The 18,960-nt window shown below is 41.5% G+C and overlaps 1 protein-coding gene across 1 annotated transcript in view; it reads left to right on the forward strand.

Moving 5' to 3' along the window:
• DIS3L2 (DIS3 like 3'-5' exoribonuclease 2) overlaps positions 1 to 18,960 on the forward strand; it is a 151,238-nt gene that overhangs the window by 60,457 nt on the left and 71,821 nt on the right. The window contains exon 5 of the mRNA XM_008052111.1: positions 12,727 to 12,960. Coding sequence (XP_008050302.1) covers positions 12,727 to 12,960 — 234 coding nt within the window. The remainder of the gene's footprint in view (positions 1 to 12,726; positions 12,961 to 18,960) is intronic.

The raw sequence follows: 18,960 nt of genomic DNA on the forward strand, positions 1-18,960 counted from the left end.
GATCTTTGTTCTTTTTTATGGCTGCGTAGTATTCCATCATGTATATGTACCACATTTTTTAAATCCAGTCCTCTTTTGATGGGCAGCATGGTTGTTTCCAGGTTCTTGCTATTGTGAACAATGCTGCGATAAACATACGTGTGCAAGTATCTTTTTTATAGAGTGATTTGAGTTCTTCAGGGTATATTCCCAGGGTATATTCATATGGAAGGTTGATTTTTAGAGCTTTTAGGAATCGCCACACTCCTTTCCACAGAGGTTGCACTAGTTTACACTTCCACCAACAGTGTAGAAGTGTTCCCTTTTCACCACACCCTCTCCAGCAGCTGTTATTTTTTGAGTTGTTGATAATTGCCATTCTGACTGGAGTTAGGTGGTATCTCAGTGTGGTTTTGATTTGCATCTCCCTGATGATTAGTGAGGTTGAGCATCTCTTCATGTGTTTGTTGGCTGCTCGGATGTCTTCTTTTGTGAAGTGTCTGTTCATATCTTTTGCCCATTTTATAATGGGGTTGTTTGTTTTCTTCTTTTCAGTACGTTTCAGTTCTTTGTAGATCCAGGATGTTAAGCCTTTGTTGGACCTAGAGTTGGCAAATACTTTTTCCCAGTCTGTAGGCTGTCTCCCTGCTCTCTTGATGGTTTCTTTGACTTTGCAGAAGCTTGTCAGTTTAATAAGGTCCCACTTGTCTATCTTCTCTCTTATGACCTGTGGGTTTCGGGTTTTGTACAGGAATTGGATGCCAGTTCCAATTTCCATGAGGGTATTTCCTTCCTTTTCTAAGGTTCTTATGGTTTGAGGTTTTACATTTAGGTCTCTGATCCATTTGGAGTTAACCTTTGTGCATGGGGATAGATAGGGGTCCTGTTTCAATCTTCTGCATGTGGTCAGCCAGTTTTCCCAGCACCATTTACTGAATAGGTTCTCCTCTCCCCACTGGTAGGTGGTGGGGGCTTTGTCGAAGATGAGTTGGTTGAGAAATTGAGGTTTTGTTTCTGGAATCTCAATTCTGTTCCATTGATCTATATGCCTGTTCCTGTGCCAATACCAAGCTGTTTTGATGATTGTAGCTTTATAGTAAAGTTTGAAGTCTGGTATTGTGATACCACCTGCTTTGTTTTTTTTGCTGAGGATTGTTCTGGCTATTCTTGGACGTTTGTGTTTCCATATGAATTCCTGTGTTGTTTTTTCTAGGTCTGAGAAGCATGTTGTTGGTAATTTAATGGGTATTGCATTGAATTTGTAGATTGCCTTAGGTAAGATGGACATCTTCACAATGTTGATTCTTCCAATCCATGAGCATGGGATATTTTTCCACTTGTTTGTGTCAGCTTTGGTTTCTTTGAGCAGTGTTTTGTAATTTTCATTGTAAAGGTCTTTCACATCTCTGGTTAGGAAGATGCCAAAGGTATTTCATTTTTTTTGTGGCTATTGTGAATGGAATTGTGTTTTTTATTTGGGTTTCTGTTTGTTTATTATTGGTGTAGAGAAATGCGATTGTCTTTTGTACATTTATTTTGTATCCTGAGACTTTGCCAAAGGCCTTTATCAATGTAAGGAGGCTTTTGACAGATTCTCTTGGGTTTTCAAGGTACCAATCATATCATCTGCATAGAGAGAGAACTTGACTTCCTCTTTTCCTATTTGAATACCTCTGATTGCCTCCTCTTCTCCATCAAGAACATTCTTAAGTGAACTAGCTTTTTTTTTTTTAATTGTGTGTGTGAGGTGGTGAAGAGTACATTGACCACTGGTACATTTGTTACCATTGCCTGATTCATACCAAGGCAGCAGCAGTTTTTACCTACCAGTGCTTTTGTACCATCAGTGCAAATGTCAACGTATAGAAAAGGACAAATAATGCCTTAGTATTATTATGAAAATAATACCTCATGTATCTCCATAAGGGTCTCAGGGAGCCATGGACCATACTTTGAGAACCACGGTTTAGGGTTATTGATGAAAAGCTTGGGGTAGATTGATGTGCATAGTACACAGAAAAATCAAGCAGACTGAAACAAGACAATAATTAATTCCAGTGAAAATAAAAAAGTTGTGTAGGAAAGAAAAGTAACACTTAGTATTTACATAGCCATAATAGACGGATCAAGTGAATTCTGATAGTTATGATGTAACTATATTGAGAGGATGAAAAACTTGAGCGGTTATGTGGGCATGGCTGGGGGAAGGGAGTGTGTATGGGAAGGAAGTATAAATTTTCTTCAATAGTCAAAAGTTTGCAAATAATGCCTAAAATAGCAAGAAGTGGATGTCAAGCAAGTTATATAGAAATATGGAAGTTAGTACCAAAATAATCTGTTAAAAGAAGTAGAAGTGGTTACCTTGGGGAGGGACAAGGAGGAAAGAGAGGGAGAGAGGGCTATTGTTTTTCATAACCAGCCTATAAACGGTCTGAGCAATGTATATTTTTTTATTTTTATTTTTATTGTGAAAAATTTCACACATACATGAAAGTAAATAGCACTATAAACCCATCATCCTCATCTCCTAGATTCAGCTACTATCAATATTTTTTCTTTGTTTATAGTGTTTAAAAATAAACCACTGGCATAATATTTCATTCATACATATTTTAATATATGAGTCTAAAAAAATGGATATTTTTAGATATAACCACAATGCATTAGCACACCTAACAATGAATACTAATACCTTGGTGTCATTCAAAACCCAGTTCATAATACATCCCCCTGCTTTCTCCCATTGATTTGTCTGCATTGGGATAAAAACAAGTTACACAAATTACATTTGGTTTTTATGGCTCCTAAATATCTGGTAAAAAGTTCCTTTTTAAGATTTAAGAGGCAAACACTATCTGAAATACAAAGAAGGAATTGTGAGGACAGTATGCCAGCAATCATATTTTGGTGGGGGTGGGAACATGCATGGGGAAAAAAAGTGAATGGAAAAAGACCAGAAGGAAATAAAGCAGAATGCCAGTAGTGGTTTTGTTTGGGTAGTAAGACTATGAGTAATTTTTTCTACTTTTTTGTGTTTTTTAATGTTTTTTGAAAACATGTGTAACTTTTATATTTTTATAAATGCTTATTTTTGCGAAAGTTTAACCAAATAGAGAATAAAAGTCCATAGAAGAAAACTAACTTGAGTCAACAGAAAAAAACTTTGAATCTGAATTATGCCTGCCAGGGTCAGACCCAAGAAATAAAACGTTGCCTGATCTAATGAGCTTCTAAATTATGAGAGTCATAAAAGCAGCACTAGAAAGCGGCAAACTCTGAAACTCAGTTGGCCCTTGGGGTTTCTGTTGGAAGTAGTGTTTGGTGCCCAAGCTTCTGGCATGAGGGGCCGGGGAGCAGGTGTGAAATAGACACAAGGTCCAGGAGGGGTGCTGGGCCTCAGTACAACCCAAGCCAGATAGGAAGTGCGAGTGTTTGGACTAGGAACAGAGTTGTGGGGCAAGGCCCACTAACCATACTCCTTGTCCTGTGGTTATCCACACACTCTACCAAGGGACCACATGAGAGACCAACTTGGTTGGCTAACCCTGGGTGGGTATCTCTTACCTGCAGTCAAGATCCATGAAATGAGAGGTCAGATCTTAGACTTTGTCCAAGGGATGGTGCTTGTTCAAGACACTGGCAAGGAAAACCTGAGTTTAGCAGGGTGTGGATGGCAGGGAGTAGGACAAAGTTTGGAACCAGATGAAGGGGTCAGGGAGCCAGAAAAGGTCAAGAGGGGCAAAGGGTAACCCTGCATCAAGAACCCAATGAATGAAGAGGAGGGTATCTGAACTTATGTGGCTAAAGTCCAAGGCTTGTTTTGCTTGTAGTGGTGGCTTCTCTTGGCATAAGGGATTAGAATTAGTAAGAGTGAGCCAGAGCAGGGCCAACAGCATCATGGCACTACTGTATGGCCTCCAGTCTCACCTGGAGTTAAAGTGGAGAAAGTATATTTTTCCTTAGTCTACTGGAATGTCTTACTTTTTGGAGCAGGCAGGCATGGTCAGATGGTAAGCTATAGAAAGGCTATTCCTATTTTTTTAACACCCCCAGATTTTTTTTAAACATCTAAAAGTCTTGGAGATCTATGCATTCATTAAACTAATGCCCAGATTTATAGGTCAATAAACTCTTAAAAATCTATTTTTAGCATATTTCTCACATGTTGGTTGTGAGAGCACTGTTCTCTTATCTAGATATTTGTGATTATATATCATTACAAGGGAAAACTCACTTAAGTAAATCTTGTGCTTCGTAAGATACAGCTCTAGTACCAAAAAACCCACTCTGACCGTATCAGTCCAGTGACTTCATTACCTCCTGAACACCTTTGGCTCTTCCATCTCATTTGGCACTTAGGAGTGTAAGGTTCTGCACAACAAAGGTCAGATCTGAGAGCCCCACTCATCAGAGAGGTCTTAATTTGAAGTCACCTCTGTAAAAATACTGATGTTGGACTTTAAAGGCCACATGCTATAAATCTGGCTTAGTAGCTAAGTTCTTAGACCTTATAACTTTAGAATATCAAGGTTAAAGATCAGAATAATAAAAGAAGGGTCTCATAGTTAGCCATCCTCAGTTTGCCTCTATTGCATCATTCCTGCCATGTGCTATCTAGGATCAGTTAGGACCTGAGTGTACTTCAGAAGTCACCCATTTCAGCTATTTACTTAGGCCAAGAACCATGGGATCTTTCTTGACTTTGGTCTTTCTCTTGCCCTGCATCCAGTATTTAATAAATCATTCCAGCTTTGCTTCTAAACACCTCCAGAGTCCATCCCCTTCCTTATCGCTACTAACATTGTTACCTAGGTCCAACCTACTCTCTCTCATCTTGATAACTGCAGTGGCTTCCTCTTTTATAATGGGATATTTTTCCTCTGTTCTTTTCTCCTTGTCTGCTGAAAATGAATGGACTCCAGAGTCTTCCTGGGACCAGACTCTTGTCATGTCCTGGAGCATTGCTGCTCACAAGGAAAAAGCTGGCTTTATTGTGTAACTGAACTCTCTGCTATGCCACAACTCCCATCCTCAGCTCCCAGGAGCTGACCTCAGTTGAAGTCAAGTTTCCCCATCTGCCGTCTTCTAACATCTTTCAAGTCTCTGCCCATTCTTGTGGCATTCAGCAATTTTTTTCTCTTGCCTAACTCACCCCCTTCTGAGAATTGGACAATGTAAGATAACTATGGTGTGTATCAATTCAGGCTATCTTTGTTCAGCTGAGCCTTCAGTGCTACTTGGGAATCCTTTTATTTATTACTAATGTATTGATTCCAAACCTTTTTTCTTGGTCTGCAGCTTCAGTAGTGCCTTCCACTTCTCTTTCCTTCATGGCCCAGTATTCTCCCAGATGCCTTTCATTTCTCCTTCTTGAAAACCAGACCAAAGGAAGTTCCAAACTTTACCTGTACAATGACCACTTATCTACCTAATCCTGAATTGTACCCCACATCTTTAAATGAAATAAAATAAAATAAAAAAAGAAAACCAGAGAGACTAGTCAGTTTGATCTGCTGAAGCTCCTCTTTCCACATCAAAATTTACTTCTGCTTTCTCCCATCCTTTCCCCTCTCATGCAATAAAAATGTTCCTATTCAAACTGAACTGAAACCCTGTGTGCTCTAGATCTTTTAATGGTATTTGCGTTCACCAAGCCACTCAGACTTGAAATCGCTAGCCTGCTTCACATCTGCCACATGCAAGTAATTTCAAATGCTGTCAGTCCTACCTTTGCAGAGTATCTCTAATCAGTTCTTTCTCTTCTGTTACTACAGTTCAATCCTTGCTGTTTTCCCCTGGGTCCATTGGGATAGAACGTTCATGGCCTCTCTAATCTATTTCCCCAGTGGGCTGGATCTGTTTCTCTTACACTTTCATCCTCTGGCAGCAGGTCATGACTAGCAACAAAAGTCCAGTCTCTGGAGCAGGACATCCAAATACCTTCACCAACTCACCACCACCACGTGGCCATCTACCATTCGCCCCCTGAGCCTTTCTACTCTTGCCACTGAAGGTTTTATTTGGCCTAATCTGGAGCTGCCACACCTAGAGACTGTGCATTTGCTTCCTCTCCTTCCTTGAATGTCCTTCCCCTCAGCTTTACCAGTGAGAATCCTATTCAATATTTGTGATACAGCCAAAATGCCACTTATTCCTTGGAATTGTTATCAGTCACTCATTCATCTAGTAAACATTCATTAGATATTTGCTGTATTCAGACACTGTACAAGGTATTGAAGATTTAGAAATGCACCAGAATAGAAACAATAATCTCTTAACAGTGAATTTGTAGTTTTTTCTTCTCTTTTTTCCTACCTATATGTTTTAAGTTTTCTACAATGAATGTATATAACTGTTGTAATAGAGAAAAATAAAAATTATTGTGAGCTTTTTTCCTTTTTTTAATAAACAGATAAGAGATATTGGAGTATGAGTGGGAAGGAAAATAGTAAAGAAAACAGTGAAGATGAGGAAGAAGGAACAGATTTTTGGAGCCAGGTCAAGAAGGTAGTGGAAGCCCGAAGGCCAAAACCCCAGGCAGGAGATCAGCTCCTAGTAGGAAGAAGACCACCAGCTCTCCAGCTCTGAAAGGAATGAAGATGGGTAGTGGGGCATCTGGTGAAGTCTGGGAGGGCGAGCCACTGGAGAAGGTATTCAGATGGTGGGGGACCCCATCCTTCCTGATAGCATCCATTTTCCCATCTTTCTACCCTTACAGCACCTGTCATCTTTCCCTGCACATTAGAGCTATCAGTGCACAGTTCTGTTGTCCTAGTAGATTATGAAGTCCTTGTAAGCAGAGCCCATTTCTAATTTTTTATCTCCCCCCTCCATAGCACAGTGCCATGTACCCAGAAGGTTCTCAGAAATTATTTCATCTAGTGATTTGTGATCTGTTTTCACAATTCTTTGTAGGTTTAGTCTGCTCAGTTAGAATGGTGTCCCCTTGACAAGCATTTTTATCTGCAGCTGCTTTCTCAGCACTCCAGAGCCATATCCCAGGGCTCTGAGAAGTGCCTGACACAGCTCCGTTGGAAAACTGTACTGCCTACTTTCCCATTGCCCATCGCTCTCCCCTACAAATAACCCAGGGTTCTTCCTGGGTCATCATGGTGTCTGGCAAGCTCACAGAGACGAAGCTTATGAATAGTATCATGTAACTTGGGACTTCAGTTAATGCTAAAGAAACACAGTGTTTGGGTATTATCCTCAGATACCATAGTGGAAACCTTGCCCAGGAAACTCTTAGTAAGAGACAGTAACTTCAAAGACTGATAATGAGAGTGATAAAAAAGTTCCCAGAATATCCATCTGTAGTCGTTACCAGAGGTGGAGCAGAATTGTTTTATTTCAGGCTTATAGCAACAACACAAGGACAGAGGAGCCTTCGAAAGAACTCCACTGTGTTCTTTGTCCCTCGTGTCCCGGTTTCCTAATGAAGGCAACAGTCAATTAGATGACTCACCTAAGGTTGCTTCAAGGTAACAGCAGAACTAAATTATAAGCACAGATTTGCTGCGAATCTTTCAGATTAAAATAAGAATTCAAAGTAAAATATTTTTAAGAAATAAAATGTTTATTATTTATAAGACTGCAGTGCAGAGAGCTAAAAATTATTTTAAATAAACTTTCCTAATTGTTTAAAATGATAAGTTAACCCCATTTACAGTTTTTTGAACCAGAGGTGTCTTGAAGCACTGGCATTTTTCAGAGGATAAACTTTAAAATACATTTGAATGGAATTGAACAGTTTTCAAAGGATGTGGTTTTCACACCTTGGTATCTATAAACTATAAAAAGTTGATATGTATTTGAAACATATTTGGTTTATTTTACTCTATTATCTGTCTCTGTCTATTTTATTACCTTCAGCTGAAATATAATAAAAATAACACTAGATTTTTAGTCTAAGTCTTTAACCTGGATCTGGTCTTAGCTGTCACTTAGGAGTTTGTGTGACTTTTGACAAGTCCCTGGCTTTTCTCAACTGTAAAATGGGCTGAACAATACTCTCCTCCCAGTCACTTTTATAGCAGCTCTGGGCTTCTTTGTGTTAAATATTTTGTTCAAAAAACATATCAGGAGAAGGCCTTGAAAGTGTCTTCTTTCCCAGCAGGACAGTGGCTGGGGTGTGGAGTAGGCAAGGCAGGAGAAGGAGGCTAAGGTGGGAGGATTGAGCCTAGGGGTTCAAGACCAGCCTGGGCAATGAAGCAAGACCCTGTCTCTCCAAAAATAAAAATAAAAAAGAATCCCCTTTCTGGGGCAGTGGGTGAGGGTACTATTGGTGAGCAGGTCTTGAAAGTATTCCCTTTCCCAGCAGACAGTGGCATGTGGGTGGGGTGGGGCAAGACAGGAGAAGGTAGTATGTATAAGAATACAGAACTACCAGTGTTATACTATTTCCAGTCTTACTTAATACAGTAAGTAGATCTGGAAGTATGATACCTTAGTAGATATTATGTATTCCTTTTTAACCAGGTTTTTTCCCAGTAATATGCCTTCAGTTGGTGTTGTCACTGTATTTAATCTGACATTCTAAACAGTGGTATTCTAGAGTATGTGCGGGAAACTCACTTGCCTACAGAAGGGAGCGGCCCAAATCCTGTGATTAAGCAAAGGAAAGAGGAAGGACATGAGCTTCTTTCTGAAGAGTGTTGTTTATGAATCTCCTCATGATGTTTTTACTTTTTCCATGAAAAACTATGTCCTTTTGTCTTCTGCCACTGGCCCTGGTTATGGACTGGGCGTTGATGTGAATACAGTTTCCAAATTGGAAATTAATGAGGTGTTCCATCCAGAGAGGCCTGCCTTCCATACTGTGAGGCTAGTTGTTCCCAGGACCCCCTCCATTTGGATCTTTGCTTTCTTGCTGCCTCTCTCTGGGTCAGGCAGCAACAGGCATCCTGTCTTTTCTGCTGGCCTTCCCCAGAAGATGGTTTCAGGCCCTGTCTTCCTGACCTAAGAATTTTTTTTTTAGTACATCTATCAGGTGTGACTCCCAGAAGTACTGGATTGTATTAAGGCAGGGTAGGTTCTGCTGTCTCTGGGCAGGAAGTTCCTGATGGCTCTTCAAGCTTCCACCTTAGCCCTTTGTGTACTTAAAAGGTTAGGATAGATTTTCTGGGGTGCAGGCATTAAGGGGATGTGGCTGCAGTGAGGTGAAAGAGCTATAGGACACTGACCATTAGCACTGTAGTCTCAGTTTTGTGCTCATGTGTGCTGTTATGAAGGGATCTTGACTGATAAGGAATTGAAGGAGGTAGGGTATTTTGTTTTTGTTTTTGAAGTGGCTTAAATAAACAGTGTGGGCTGTGAGCAAACTTTGTTGAGGAATGTTAAGCTGCTAATTCAGGCAAATTACAGGTAATCAATTTTAAGAACATCTCAAGATTACAGGTGGACCCTAGTCAGGACTCAGCAATCAGAAGGTTAAGAGGGAGCAACAAAGATGTGTCTAGAGCCAAGATACATGGGCTTGGGGGTAGAAGTGTGTCTGAGAGTCTTGTGGACCTTGCTGTTAAGTTTTGTGCATAAATATTTCAAGGGGAGGGCCCGGAGCCTTTATTTGATTTTTAAAGTCGTTCTTGATCTACTGGTTTATGTGAAAAGAGATGCCCGTTCAAAATGTGGTGGTTACCCTGTGCTGGAACATCCTCTAGGGAAAGGGAGGCTGCACATCCTGTGACCTGAATGCTGGAGGGAACTGCCAGACTACATGTGAAGTGTGTGGAAGATAGGACTGGAATAGAATAGAAACTGAAGTTCCCTGAGCATGCTGAAGGCAGCCTGTTCAGCACAATGTGAACACACACAGGAGGAGGAGTGACTGGGTTTGGAATGAAATGGAGAAAAGGAAACAAGCTAAATCACCAGGGGAAAACTTTGAGACCACAAGAATGAATAGGTCATGGCCCTGTCATTCTAGAGGAGACTGGAGCAGCTCTTCAGGAAATGTGGATGTGCTAGGAGGACAAGCCTGGGCTGAGCCTGAAAGGGCTCTTCTGGAGACCTGCTCATGGCACTCCCCACTGGGACTGTTGGCCAGTACCTGGAATTGGTCCAACAGTGGCCCTTGCCTGCAGCACACACAGATGCCTTTTGAGAGCCAAATTCAGGATCCGCTCGCCATGGTGAAAGACTCGTGAGCGCGTTAATTGAATCCCTTACATTTTTGGATAGTGGTAGTTCTTGGAATAATCTGAAAAGTATACTTTCAGGTTTTTTAAAAGAAAAATTTAAGTCTACTATTACTGATTCAAGACTCTTTATAATGTTGTTTGTACTGAATTTCTTTTTTAAGTGAGCAGTTGCCATTATTCTCCTGTTCCCCATGACTACCTTATTTTTTTTTTTAAGAGTACTGATTCTTCCTTTGAAGGAGGTTGAGGGTACTGAAGCAGTCTCTCTAGCCTTCCAGGGTAGAGGCTGTGTTTTCTGAAGGCTTTGTGGCATGAGAAGCTCCTAAGCTGGGCTTAGGCCTTCCCCATGGGGAGTGCCTGCGAACCCTTCAGTTAGCCTTTTTCAGAAAACATTGTCTCATAGGCTGTGAACAGAAAAGTTTGGTGGGTGATGAGCAAGGCAAGGGGTATGTTTGGAACCCCAGTCTGAAAGATTCTACCACTGAGTGATGCTTTCTCCCTTTTCTTGCTCAGAAATCAAACTTCCCATAATATTTATCTCAGAGCGTTTCCACTTTCCTCAGGCCAAGGAACCCACCCAGGCTCCCTCATCCTTTGCCTAATTCTTGACTGTATAGATTGGGGCTCTCTGATATGAGTGTTCTCAACTTTCCTCTTCCTCCTTTCAAAGTTCTCTCCTCTTTCCTTCCTGCCTCCCCTCCAGGCCACTCCTCCACTCACCTGGGTAGATGATGCTTCTCCTCTCACCTGGGTGGTGGTCTCCACTTGGCCCCAGATCCTTTTGTTCTCTCTCCAGTCTTCCTTTGGTGCTGGCTTCTCTTTTTCACCCTATGTACATCACACAGTGCTCTCACTGATTGCATTGCCTCCACTGCCAGCCCTCACCTATCCTTAACTCAGCATTTCCCAGGCTTTTTTGCTTGTGACATACACAGAAAATGATACTATTTGAGTGCATGTGGGGCTTGTGCACAAGGCTGATGGGAGACAGAAACTCTGGCTGCCTTGAGAGTGAGAGAAACCCTTATCACAGCATCTCTGGAATCCATCTGCATCATGTGCCTTATACCTTTGCAATTTGATTCTGCCCCCTGCTCTGTATTTCCCCCCTAAAACAGCCTTCCTAAAGAACGAGGAAGCAAATGCTAAATGCAAGGACTTTGACTTTGTTTTCTCCTCAATTGACATCCAAGTGGCATTGGACATCCACTCATAGTTAAGAGTTCAGTCTCCGGCTGGACTGCCTGCATTCAGTTCCTGTCTTGCCAGTCTCTAGCAGTATGACCTTGGACAGATTTGTTAATTTCTATGTGACTTAGTTTCCTCATCTGAAGAATGAGGATAGTACAATTTCTACCTTATTGGATTGTTGTGAGAATTAAATAGTTGCTATAGGAGAGTGTCTGATAGTAAGTGTTATCTAAGGGTCTGTTGCTGCCTTTGGGTCTCCTTTCTTAAGCTATTTTCTCCTGCTTTCTTTAACATTGAACACTCCTGGTCTTTATGCTATCTTTCTGAACTCTCATCTTTCCTTTTGTTTTCATTCTCTGGCTCCTCTTTTTGTCTCCTAAAGTGGAGGAGGTGTTAGACCATGCAGCATTGATCCTGTCACTTGTTTGTCCTTTCTTGGACTCCTCTGGTGGATGCCAGTGCTCCACTTCCAGACCAATGATGGTTCCGGGCCCACACCCCCAAATGCCTGCCAGATAGCCTCATCTCCATCTCTCCCTGTACCTCAGACTCAGGAGTCCCAAAAATATTTTAATGTTTGTTTTGCTTTTGTTTAAAAAGTAATAAATGCTTATAATATAAAGTACAGAAAAAGTAAAAGAATAAAATACAACCAAACAGTAATTCCACCATTCAGCTGGCACCACCACTAAACTTGGGTGTATCTCTTTCGAGCCCAGTGGTTCTCAACCTGGGCCATTTTTCCTTCAGGGAATATGTGGCAATGTCTGGAGACATTTTTGGTTGTCAACTCAGGGCATTGGGGAACATGCTACTGGCATCTAGCAGGTAGAGGCCAGAGATGCCGCTAAATGTTTTATAATACACAGTGCAGCCCCCTACAACAAGGAATTATTCAGCCCAGCAGTGCTGAGGTTGAGAAACCCATTCTAGACTTCTGTTTCTTTATATGTGCCCAAAGAGAACAGTTAGAATTAGTTCTATCGTTCTACCCCATCTTGCTTCTCCACTGTGTTTCCTATTTCTGACACTAGCCCTGCCTTCTCCCTTTCCCTTACCTTATATCTGAGCCATTACTGAGCCCACAGAATCCCCATCTGTCACTATCCCTTCTTCTTTCCCCAGTGATGACCACTTACTTAAACTAATGAAAAAGTCTCCAACAGGCCATGCCTGTGTCTCTGATATGCTTAGGGACTGGGCCATCTGTAGACTTCCACTGTTTTAATTAATTTCATGTCTGGTAAAGTCTAAGCTCCCTGAGAGCAACCTATTTCAAACCTGACACCATTCTGAGCACAAAGTCAGTACTCAATAAATCTTTGTTGAATGTGTATGAATGAATGGTGGTTGAGTGAAAAAAAAACCTGAAAAAGGTTGTCCTCATGATTCCTTCACAACCTGTCTGCCTTTGCAGATCCTCACTGAGTGGTTTGGACGGACCATCATCTGTTCCTGCACCAAACTGAGCTACGAGCATGCACAGAACATGATTGAAAGCCCAACTGAGAAAATCCCTGAGAAGGAGCTCCCCCCTATTTCACCAGAGCACAGCAGCAAGGAGGTACACCAGGCTGTCTTGAATCTCCATGGAATTGCCAAGCAGTTACGTCAACAGCGCTTTGCAGATGGCGCACTTCGTTTGGATCAGGTCAGTACTATTTTTTCAGTACAACCAACAGCTTTCATTCATGCCTGAACTCAGTATGAGTGAGAGGCAGCATGGCAGTCTTGAGCCCTTCCTGCCTTTTTCTTGCCTTACTCACTCTGCCAAAATAGTGTTCTCTGAGGCTGGCACCATATGAAGCCTAATGATGTGAGCCAAGGCAGAAAGTGGGTGACTCTGTGACCAAAACCCCCAGTGGGTCTTCTCTGGTAAGGTTATGTCTAATACATAACCTGAAGCCTCACTTCAGGTTTCTACCTCAAGTTCATTTTAATGGTGGCAGGAATAGGAGACATGGAAATTTAGGAGGCAGCTGACCAGTATTGATTCTGAGGCTTAACAAAATTATTTCTTATTATCCCTCATCTTTCGAAAAGAGCTATTTGTTTACAAATTCCAAATTAATATCTGAAGAAGCAGAGAACTGAGGAGACTGTAGAACATGGCTATTAAAGAATACATTGGCCTGGAATGGTATCGATGACTCAAATATTACAGCCATGCTGGCGATCCTCTGGGACTTAGGCTGCTGTCACTTAAACCTGATTTAATTTCCATGTCTGAGAGTAGGTAACTGTTAGGATCCAGGATTTTTTTTCCATTGTTTGTTAGTACATTACAGAGTGGAGCCTGTGTTTTGTATCATGGATTTTTTTCCTCTTTGTAAATCTATCTATCTATCTATCTATCTATCTATCTATCTATCTATCTATCTATCCATCCATCCATTCATCCATCAAGACAGAGTCTTGCTATGTTGCCCAGACTGGTCTTGAACATCTGGGGTCAAGTGATCCTCCTGCCTCAGCCTCTCAGAATGCTGGGATTACAGGTGTGAGCCACAACACCCAGCCCTTTTCATTTATATTTCTTACCCAAACTCTTCTTCTCTGGTTGTTGTGTGCTGTAGGAAGTTTCCATGTGTCTGAAAAATGAGCAGGCAACAGCATAGTTGCTGAGAGTGGCTGACAGTGCTGTTCATCAGACAATTGGCGCTGCTCACTTCATGTAGACTTCTTTCTCTGAGCCTGTCATCTAGGAGAGATCCTGAAGACCTTGTTTTAAAGCCTCCTAAATGGTCCTGATTTCAATAAACTTATACAAATGCTTCTTAGCAGGCATTGCAAATAGCTGCTGCCCTTAGCCTAGAAATAAATTAACTGCTCTCAGGACCAGTGGATGATCTGTCCCACCTGTGCTTGGCAGAGTTAGGGTAGCTTCTGGAACTCCTCCCCTCCACCTTCCCTGGCCTGGGCTCAGGCAGCAGGAGCAGTCCTCTCTGTGTGGGAATGTTGATGGGGAGGCAGTAATCAGAGTGGATGCTGAAGAAGACAACAGTGGTGGTGGAAGAGGAGCTAAAGGCATAGGGGATTCCAGAATATCTCCTTTCCTTCCTTCAAGGAAATCATTCTTGAGGGTGTGAACATAATGTACTGATTCTCACTCACCAGTAGCTGCCTAATTATTACGACCAAGGACCAAGGGCACTTGCTTCCTAGACTTCTGTCCTTCACTGAATCTTTTGAAACCTACCTCCTGGTTCTGTTTCTCTTTGAATATCTGCTGGCCCTCTTTGCAGATGCCTCTTCTGTCTACCTCTTCAGGGCTGGCATTCATGGGGCTCTAACCCACCTTCCTTCTTTCTCTATCCACATTACCACCCTGAGTAAACTCCTCTACTCTTGTGATTTTAACTACTAACTAGATGCTAATGAGCCCAAATCTGTCTCTCTAGCACTTACTTCTCTCCTCCAGCTCTAGTCCAGCCCCATGGTCATCTCGGCCAGTGTTTATCCTGCCTTCTACAAAATGTAGTGATCAGTGTCCACAGCAGGTGGCACAGGCTGTCTAGTTCTCCCTCCCTATTCTCCTTTGGCTCCCATCAGGGGAATTGTACATGTATTCCCAAACCTGGTAATGCCAGCTATATATGTTGTTGTAATTATGCAGTTCAACTCAATATTAGGTAAATTGATCAAATATAAGCATAAAAAAGGAAAGCTATTGTTTTTATTAAAATTGTTACATATTTTAGAAAGACCTGGATAAGTCCTCAAAAATTCAATTGTTTGGGTGAGACAACTGTAAAAGAGGAGAAAAATCATAAAATCCAGAAAGCATTCTGTACTCAAATTGCTTTATGAATGTCTAAGTTCTCATTCTCTTTTAAAGAAACAAAAATAATAAATTATGGATAGTGAATTATGAGTATAGTTTATTTGGAAAAGACTATATAGAAATCCAGTTAGCATACTCTTTTTTTTTAAAGGCTTACATTTTTAAAAAATAGTGAATGAATGTAAATTTATATAAATTAAGTCAAAACAAAATGTTTAGTTATGTATGTATCTCTTCTGTATGATTCCCTTCTTTTTCTAACTTGTAGAATAGCTAACAAACTGCTGCTAAAACACATCAAATGAGAGGGTTTCTGTTTAAACATTTTAGAGACCTTACCCATCAGGTTGTTATAAAGTTCAATTGAATTAAATATATGAAATACTCTATAAACTATAAAAGACTGTCAGGTGATCCCACCTCATATTAGGAGGTGTAGCAGATGAGTGATCACAGATTATTGATAATGATCTGTTGGCATGTCTTATTAGGACTCAGAATTTTATTGCTGAAAATGACTTTGGATATCTATATCTCATTGGCCCCCTCAATTTATAAATTAGAAAGCTGAAGTCCTCAAGGTTAAATGAACTGATTATGTACAAGAAATCCAAATAGCTCTTTGTTCACTTTTCTTCCATTTACATCATGCTGACTTGAGAGAGAAAAACATTTTATTTTTAAGTGAAAAAAAATCTCTCAAAAGTCCTAATTAAGTTCCAGTTAATTAAGGTTTGAAAATAATGAATTTGCATCCTTGGAGCTGATTCCTTGGTTCCCCAGAAAACTAGTCTGTGAACCCCCAGCTTTAGAAGGAGGAGTACATCAGTTTCCTACAGCAAAGGATACTGGTGAAAGAATTTATAAATCAGCTAAATGGCCATATTCAGAAGTCCTTGCATTTGTTTTCCTCCTCTGCCTGCTTTTGCCCTCTCAAAAATCCATTTTTCCTTGGTGCTTTTTGAGTAGCCTGCTCTTTGGATTTTTGTCTGATGCTTTGTTTGCCTCGGTCCACCGTGTCCATGCTTTTGGTGACAGTCTTTTAAAAAATATATCCTTTACACTAGCCTCAGTGAGAGATCAGTGTGTGAGAGGAGATACCATCTATCTTACACATTATGCCCTTGGATTCAGAATAAGTCTGCTAAACCAGAAATTTCACCTTTCCAAGAGGTCGGTTTACCATGATGACCTTCAGAATGAATGAGGGTAGAGTATGCGGCACTAGTACGGTGCCTGTTTGAGTCAGGGACCCACTGGTTCAGAAGCTATAACCTCGGAAATGCAGAGCAGCTTGACCACTGGGTGCTTGCAGTCAGCAACTTAAACCAGAGCTGCCTAGCCTGTGTCTGAGATAGTGAGCCTCAGCCCTCAGGGCCACCTGGACTGGCTCCAGTCTCCTGTGGGATACTTATTAGCAGTCTCATCTGCTTACTGTCTTACCATAGGATACTGTCATATATTAGCAAGCTGTCTCAACCATGATGGGGAACAGATTGGGAAGCACTGCCTTCCAGCAGGTAGGATTACCTGCTTCAAATGTCTTTTTTTCCTTCTGCTCAAACCTAGTTCGAAAGAGTTTCTACATCCATGAAATGACTTAAAGAGCAAATGCAGCTGCCAGATGCATTCTTGTGTTTTTTGGGTGGGTTGAATAATGTTCTTCCCAGGTGTTTTCTTTCCTCTTCATGTATTTGCTCCAAGTTAAGTCTAGGATTTAACTTAGATGTTTGTTTTATTTTATTTATTACATATATCTTACCTATTTCTTAAAAGGAGGCTCCCATAAACAGGGACCTAGACTTTTTTGTGTTTGTAGTAAAAGTAATAATATAGTTTATAATCATATCCAAATCTTGATCTTTGGGAGAGGAGTAACTGTGAGAAGCCCTCACTACTTGCCTGGTTCCTGTTCAGTGATTCAGGCCCAACTAACAGACTTTGGCATTCCCTTGGCATTTCTATTTATTGCCTGCTCTCAGGCATCTTCCAATCTAGGGGGTGGGGAGATGAGACTGCCAGATTATGATGTGAAGACAAGGCCTCAGGCTCCTTAGCTATTGCCTTCAGAAAGAATCCTATGGGAGGGTAGCAGGTGCCAAAAGAACTCCAGATGTCTTAGAAGTATTGATTGAATTCAGGAAGTTATACCCACTTCTTGCTGAAACTCTAGTCTCTTTCTCTTCAGTCAGGTGGCAATACTTAGAGGCCTCTCTGTGTGAAGACTTGTGTGAAACAAGCATGAGGCCTACAGGAAGCTGTGCCCCATCAGGGGTCCCTCTGCAGGTAGCATGGGGGGGGTGGGGGGGGGATGTGAGCAGCTTCGCCTGAGTCACTGACTTTTTGAATTTGGAGGAAGTTGAAGTTGTGGCGAAGAAAACCTGTTATTTTCATCTTCTTAGGCAAATTCCTGTGAACTCAAGGAGCCTTTGCTAAATTCACAGCTGCATCTTATGAATCCTACTAGGTACACTTTTGAAGCCCAAACTGCAGGAGGTTTATTTGAATGAACTTGATTATAAAGATAACCTTGTTAATGCAAATTGTTTTAAAATACCCTGGGACTCAAGCTGCTGTGGCATGCTGTTATATATAACCTTGACCTGGCCCAGCCTTTAAGTCAGAGATTGGCAGACCTTTTTTTTTTTTTGTCAAGAGCCAAATAGTAAATAGTTTAGGCTTTATGGGCCATAGGGTGTCTGTCTCTGCTACTCAACTCTGCTGTTGTAGTATGAAAGCAACCAACATTGTTTTACATGGATGAATGTGGCTATGTTCCAGTAAAACCTTAAGGACAATGAGATTTGAATTTAATATAATTTTCACATGTCACAAAATTCTTCCTTTGATTATTTTTCAACTATTTAAATAGGTAAAAACCATTTTAGCTCCTAGGTCATACAAAAGCAGGTTTGGCCTGTGGTCCATACTTTGCAGACCCCTGTTTAAATGGCCGGCAAGCAATTCAGCCCTATTACCTAGTGAGCTTTTAGCATCTTATCATCACTACACTGGGGAAGCAAGGCTTGGTAATGGAGAACACTTGTGCTAAGTTAGCTCTTAGGATGGTTTCATGCAATTAAGTAAATTATTCCTTTGATTAGTACCATGCTTAGCCAGTTCAATTGGAGGCTGGAAGTGGAAGAATGAATCAGTTTAGCACCAGTTCCCTTGCCCTATTTACAGTCAGGTCGCTTTAATTAGCCTGAAGCAGAAGGAGCAGAAGTTCTCATTTCCCACCTCTGCAAGCTCAGCAGCTTCTTCACAGTCAGGTCTCCATCCCACCCACATGTCTCCAAGCCTACTTGCAGAGATGCTGGCTCTGCCTCTTGTAGGTGCTCTGAAGATGGGAACTGCTCATGGCAAAACGTGACTTTAAGGAAGCTGTATGGTGTTTCTTCCCCTCCCTGCCTGTCCCCACCGCTAAATGTTGCAGTATGGTTTCTTTGTTTCCCACTCTGTCACCCAGGCTGGATAGCAGTGGCACGCTCATGGCCACCGCAGCCTCAACCTGCTGGGCTCAGGTGATCCTTCTGCCCCAGCCTTCCAAGTAGCTGAAACCACAGGCGTGTACCACCACACCTGGCTAATCTTTTTGATTTATTGTAGAGAAGAGGTCTTACCAAGTTGCCCAGGCTGGTCTTGAACCCCAGGACTCAGGCGTCCTCTCGCTTCTACCTCCCAAAGAGCTGGAATTACAGGCATGCGCCACCATGCCCTGCTTGCAGTATGTTTTGTTGAATCTGTTTCTGTTTCTTCTCTCTAGCAGTTATTTTCAAGAAATGAGCATTCTAGCTCTGCTGTTTAATTTTTGTGCAGTGTGAGATTTGGTACAAGGAAAGAAAGATAGGCACATTTATCCTGTCT

Source organism: Carlito syrichta, unplaced genomic scaffold, assembly GCF_000164805.1.
Source record: "Carlito syrichta isolate Samal-C Ts95f unplaced genomic scaffold, Tarsius_syrichta-2.0.1 Scaffold256582, whole genome shotgun sequence".
Taxonomy (NCBI): Eukaryota; Metazoa; Chordata; class Mammalia; order Primates; family Tarsiidae; genus Carlito; species Carlito syrichta.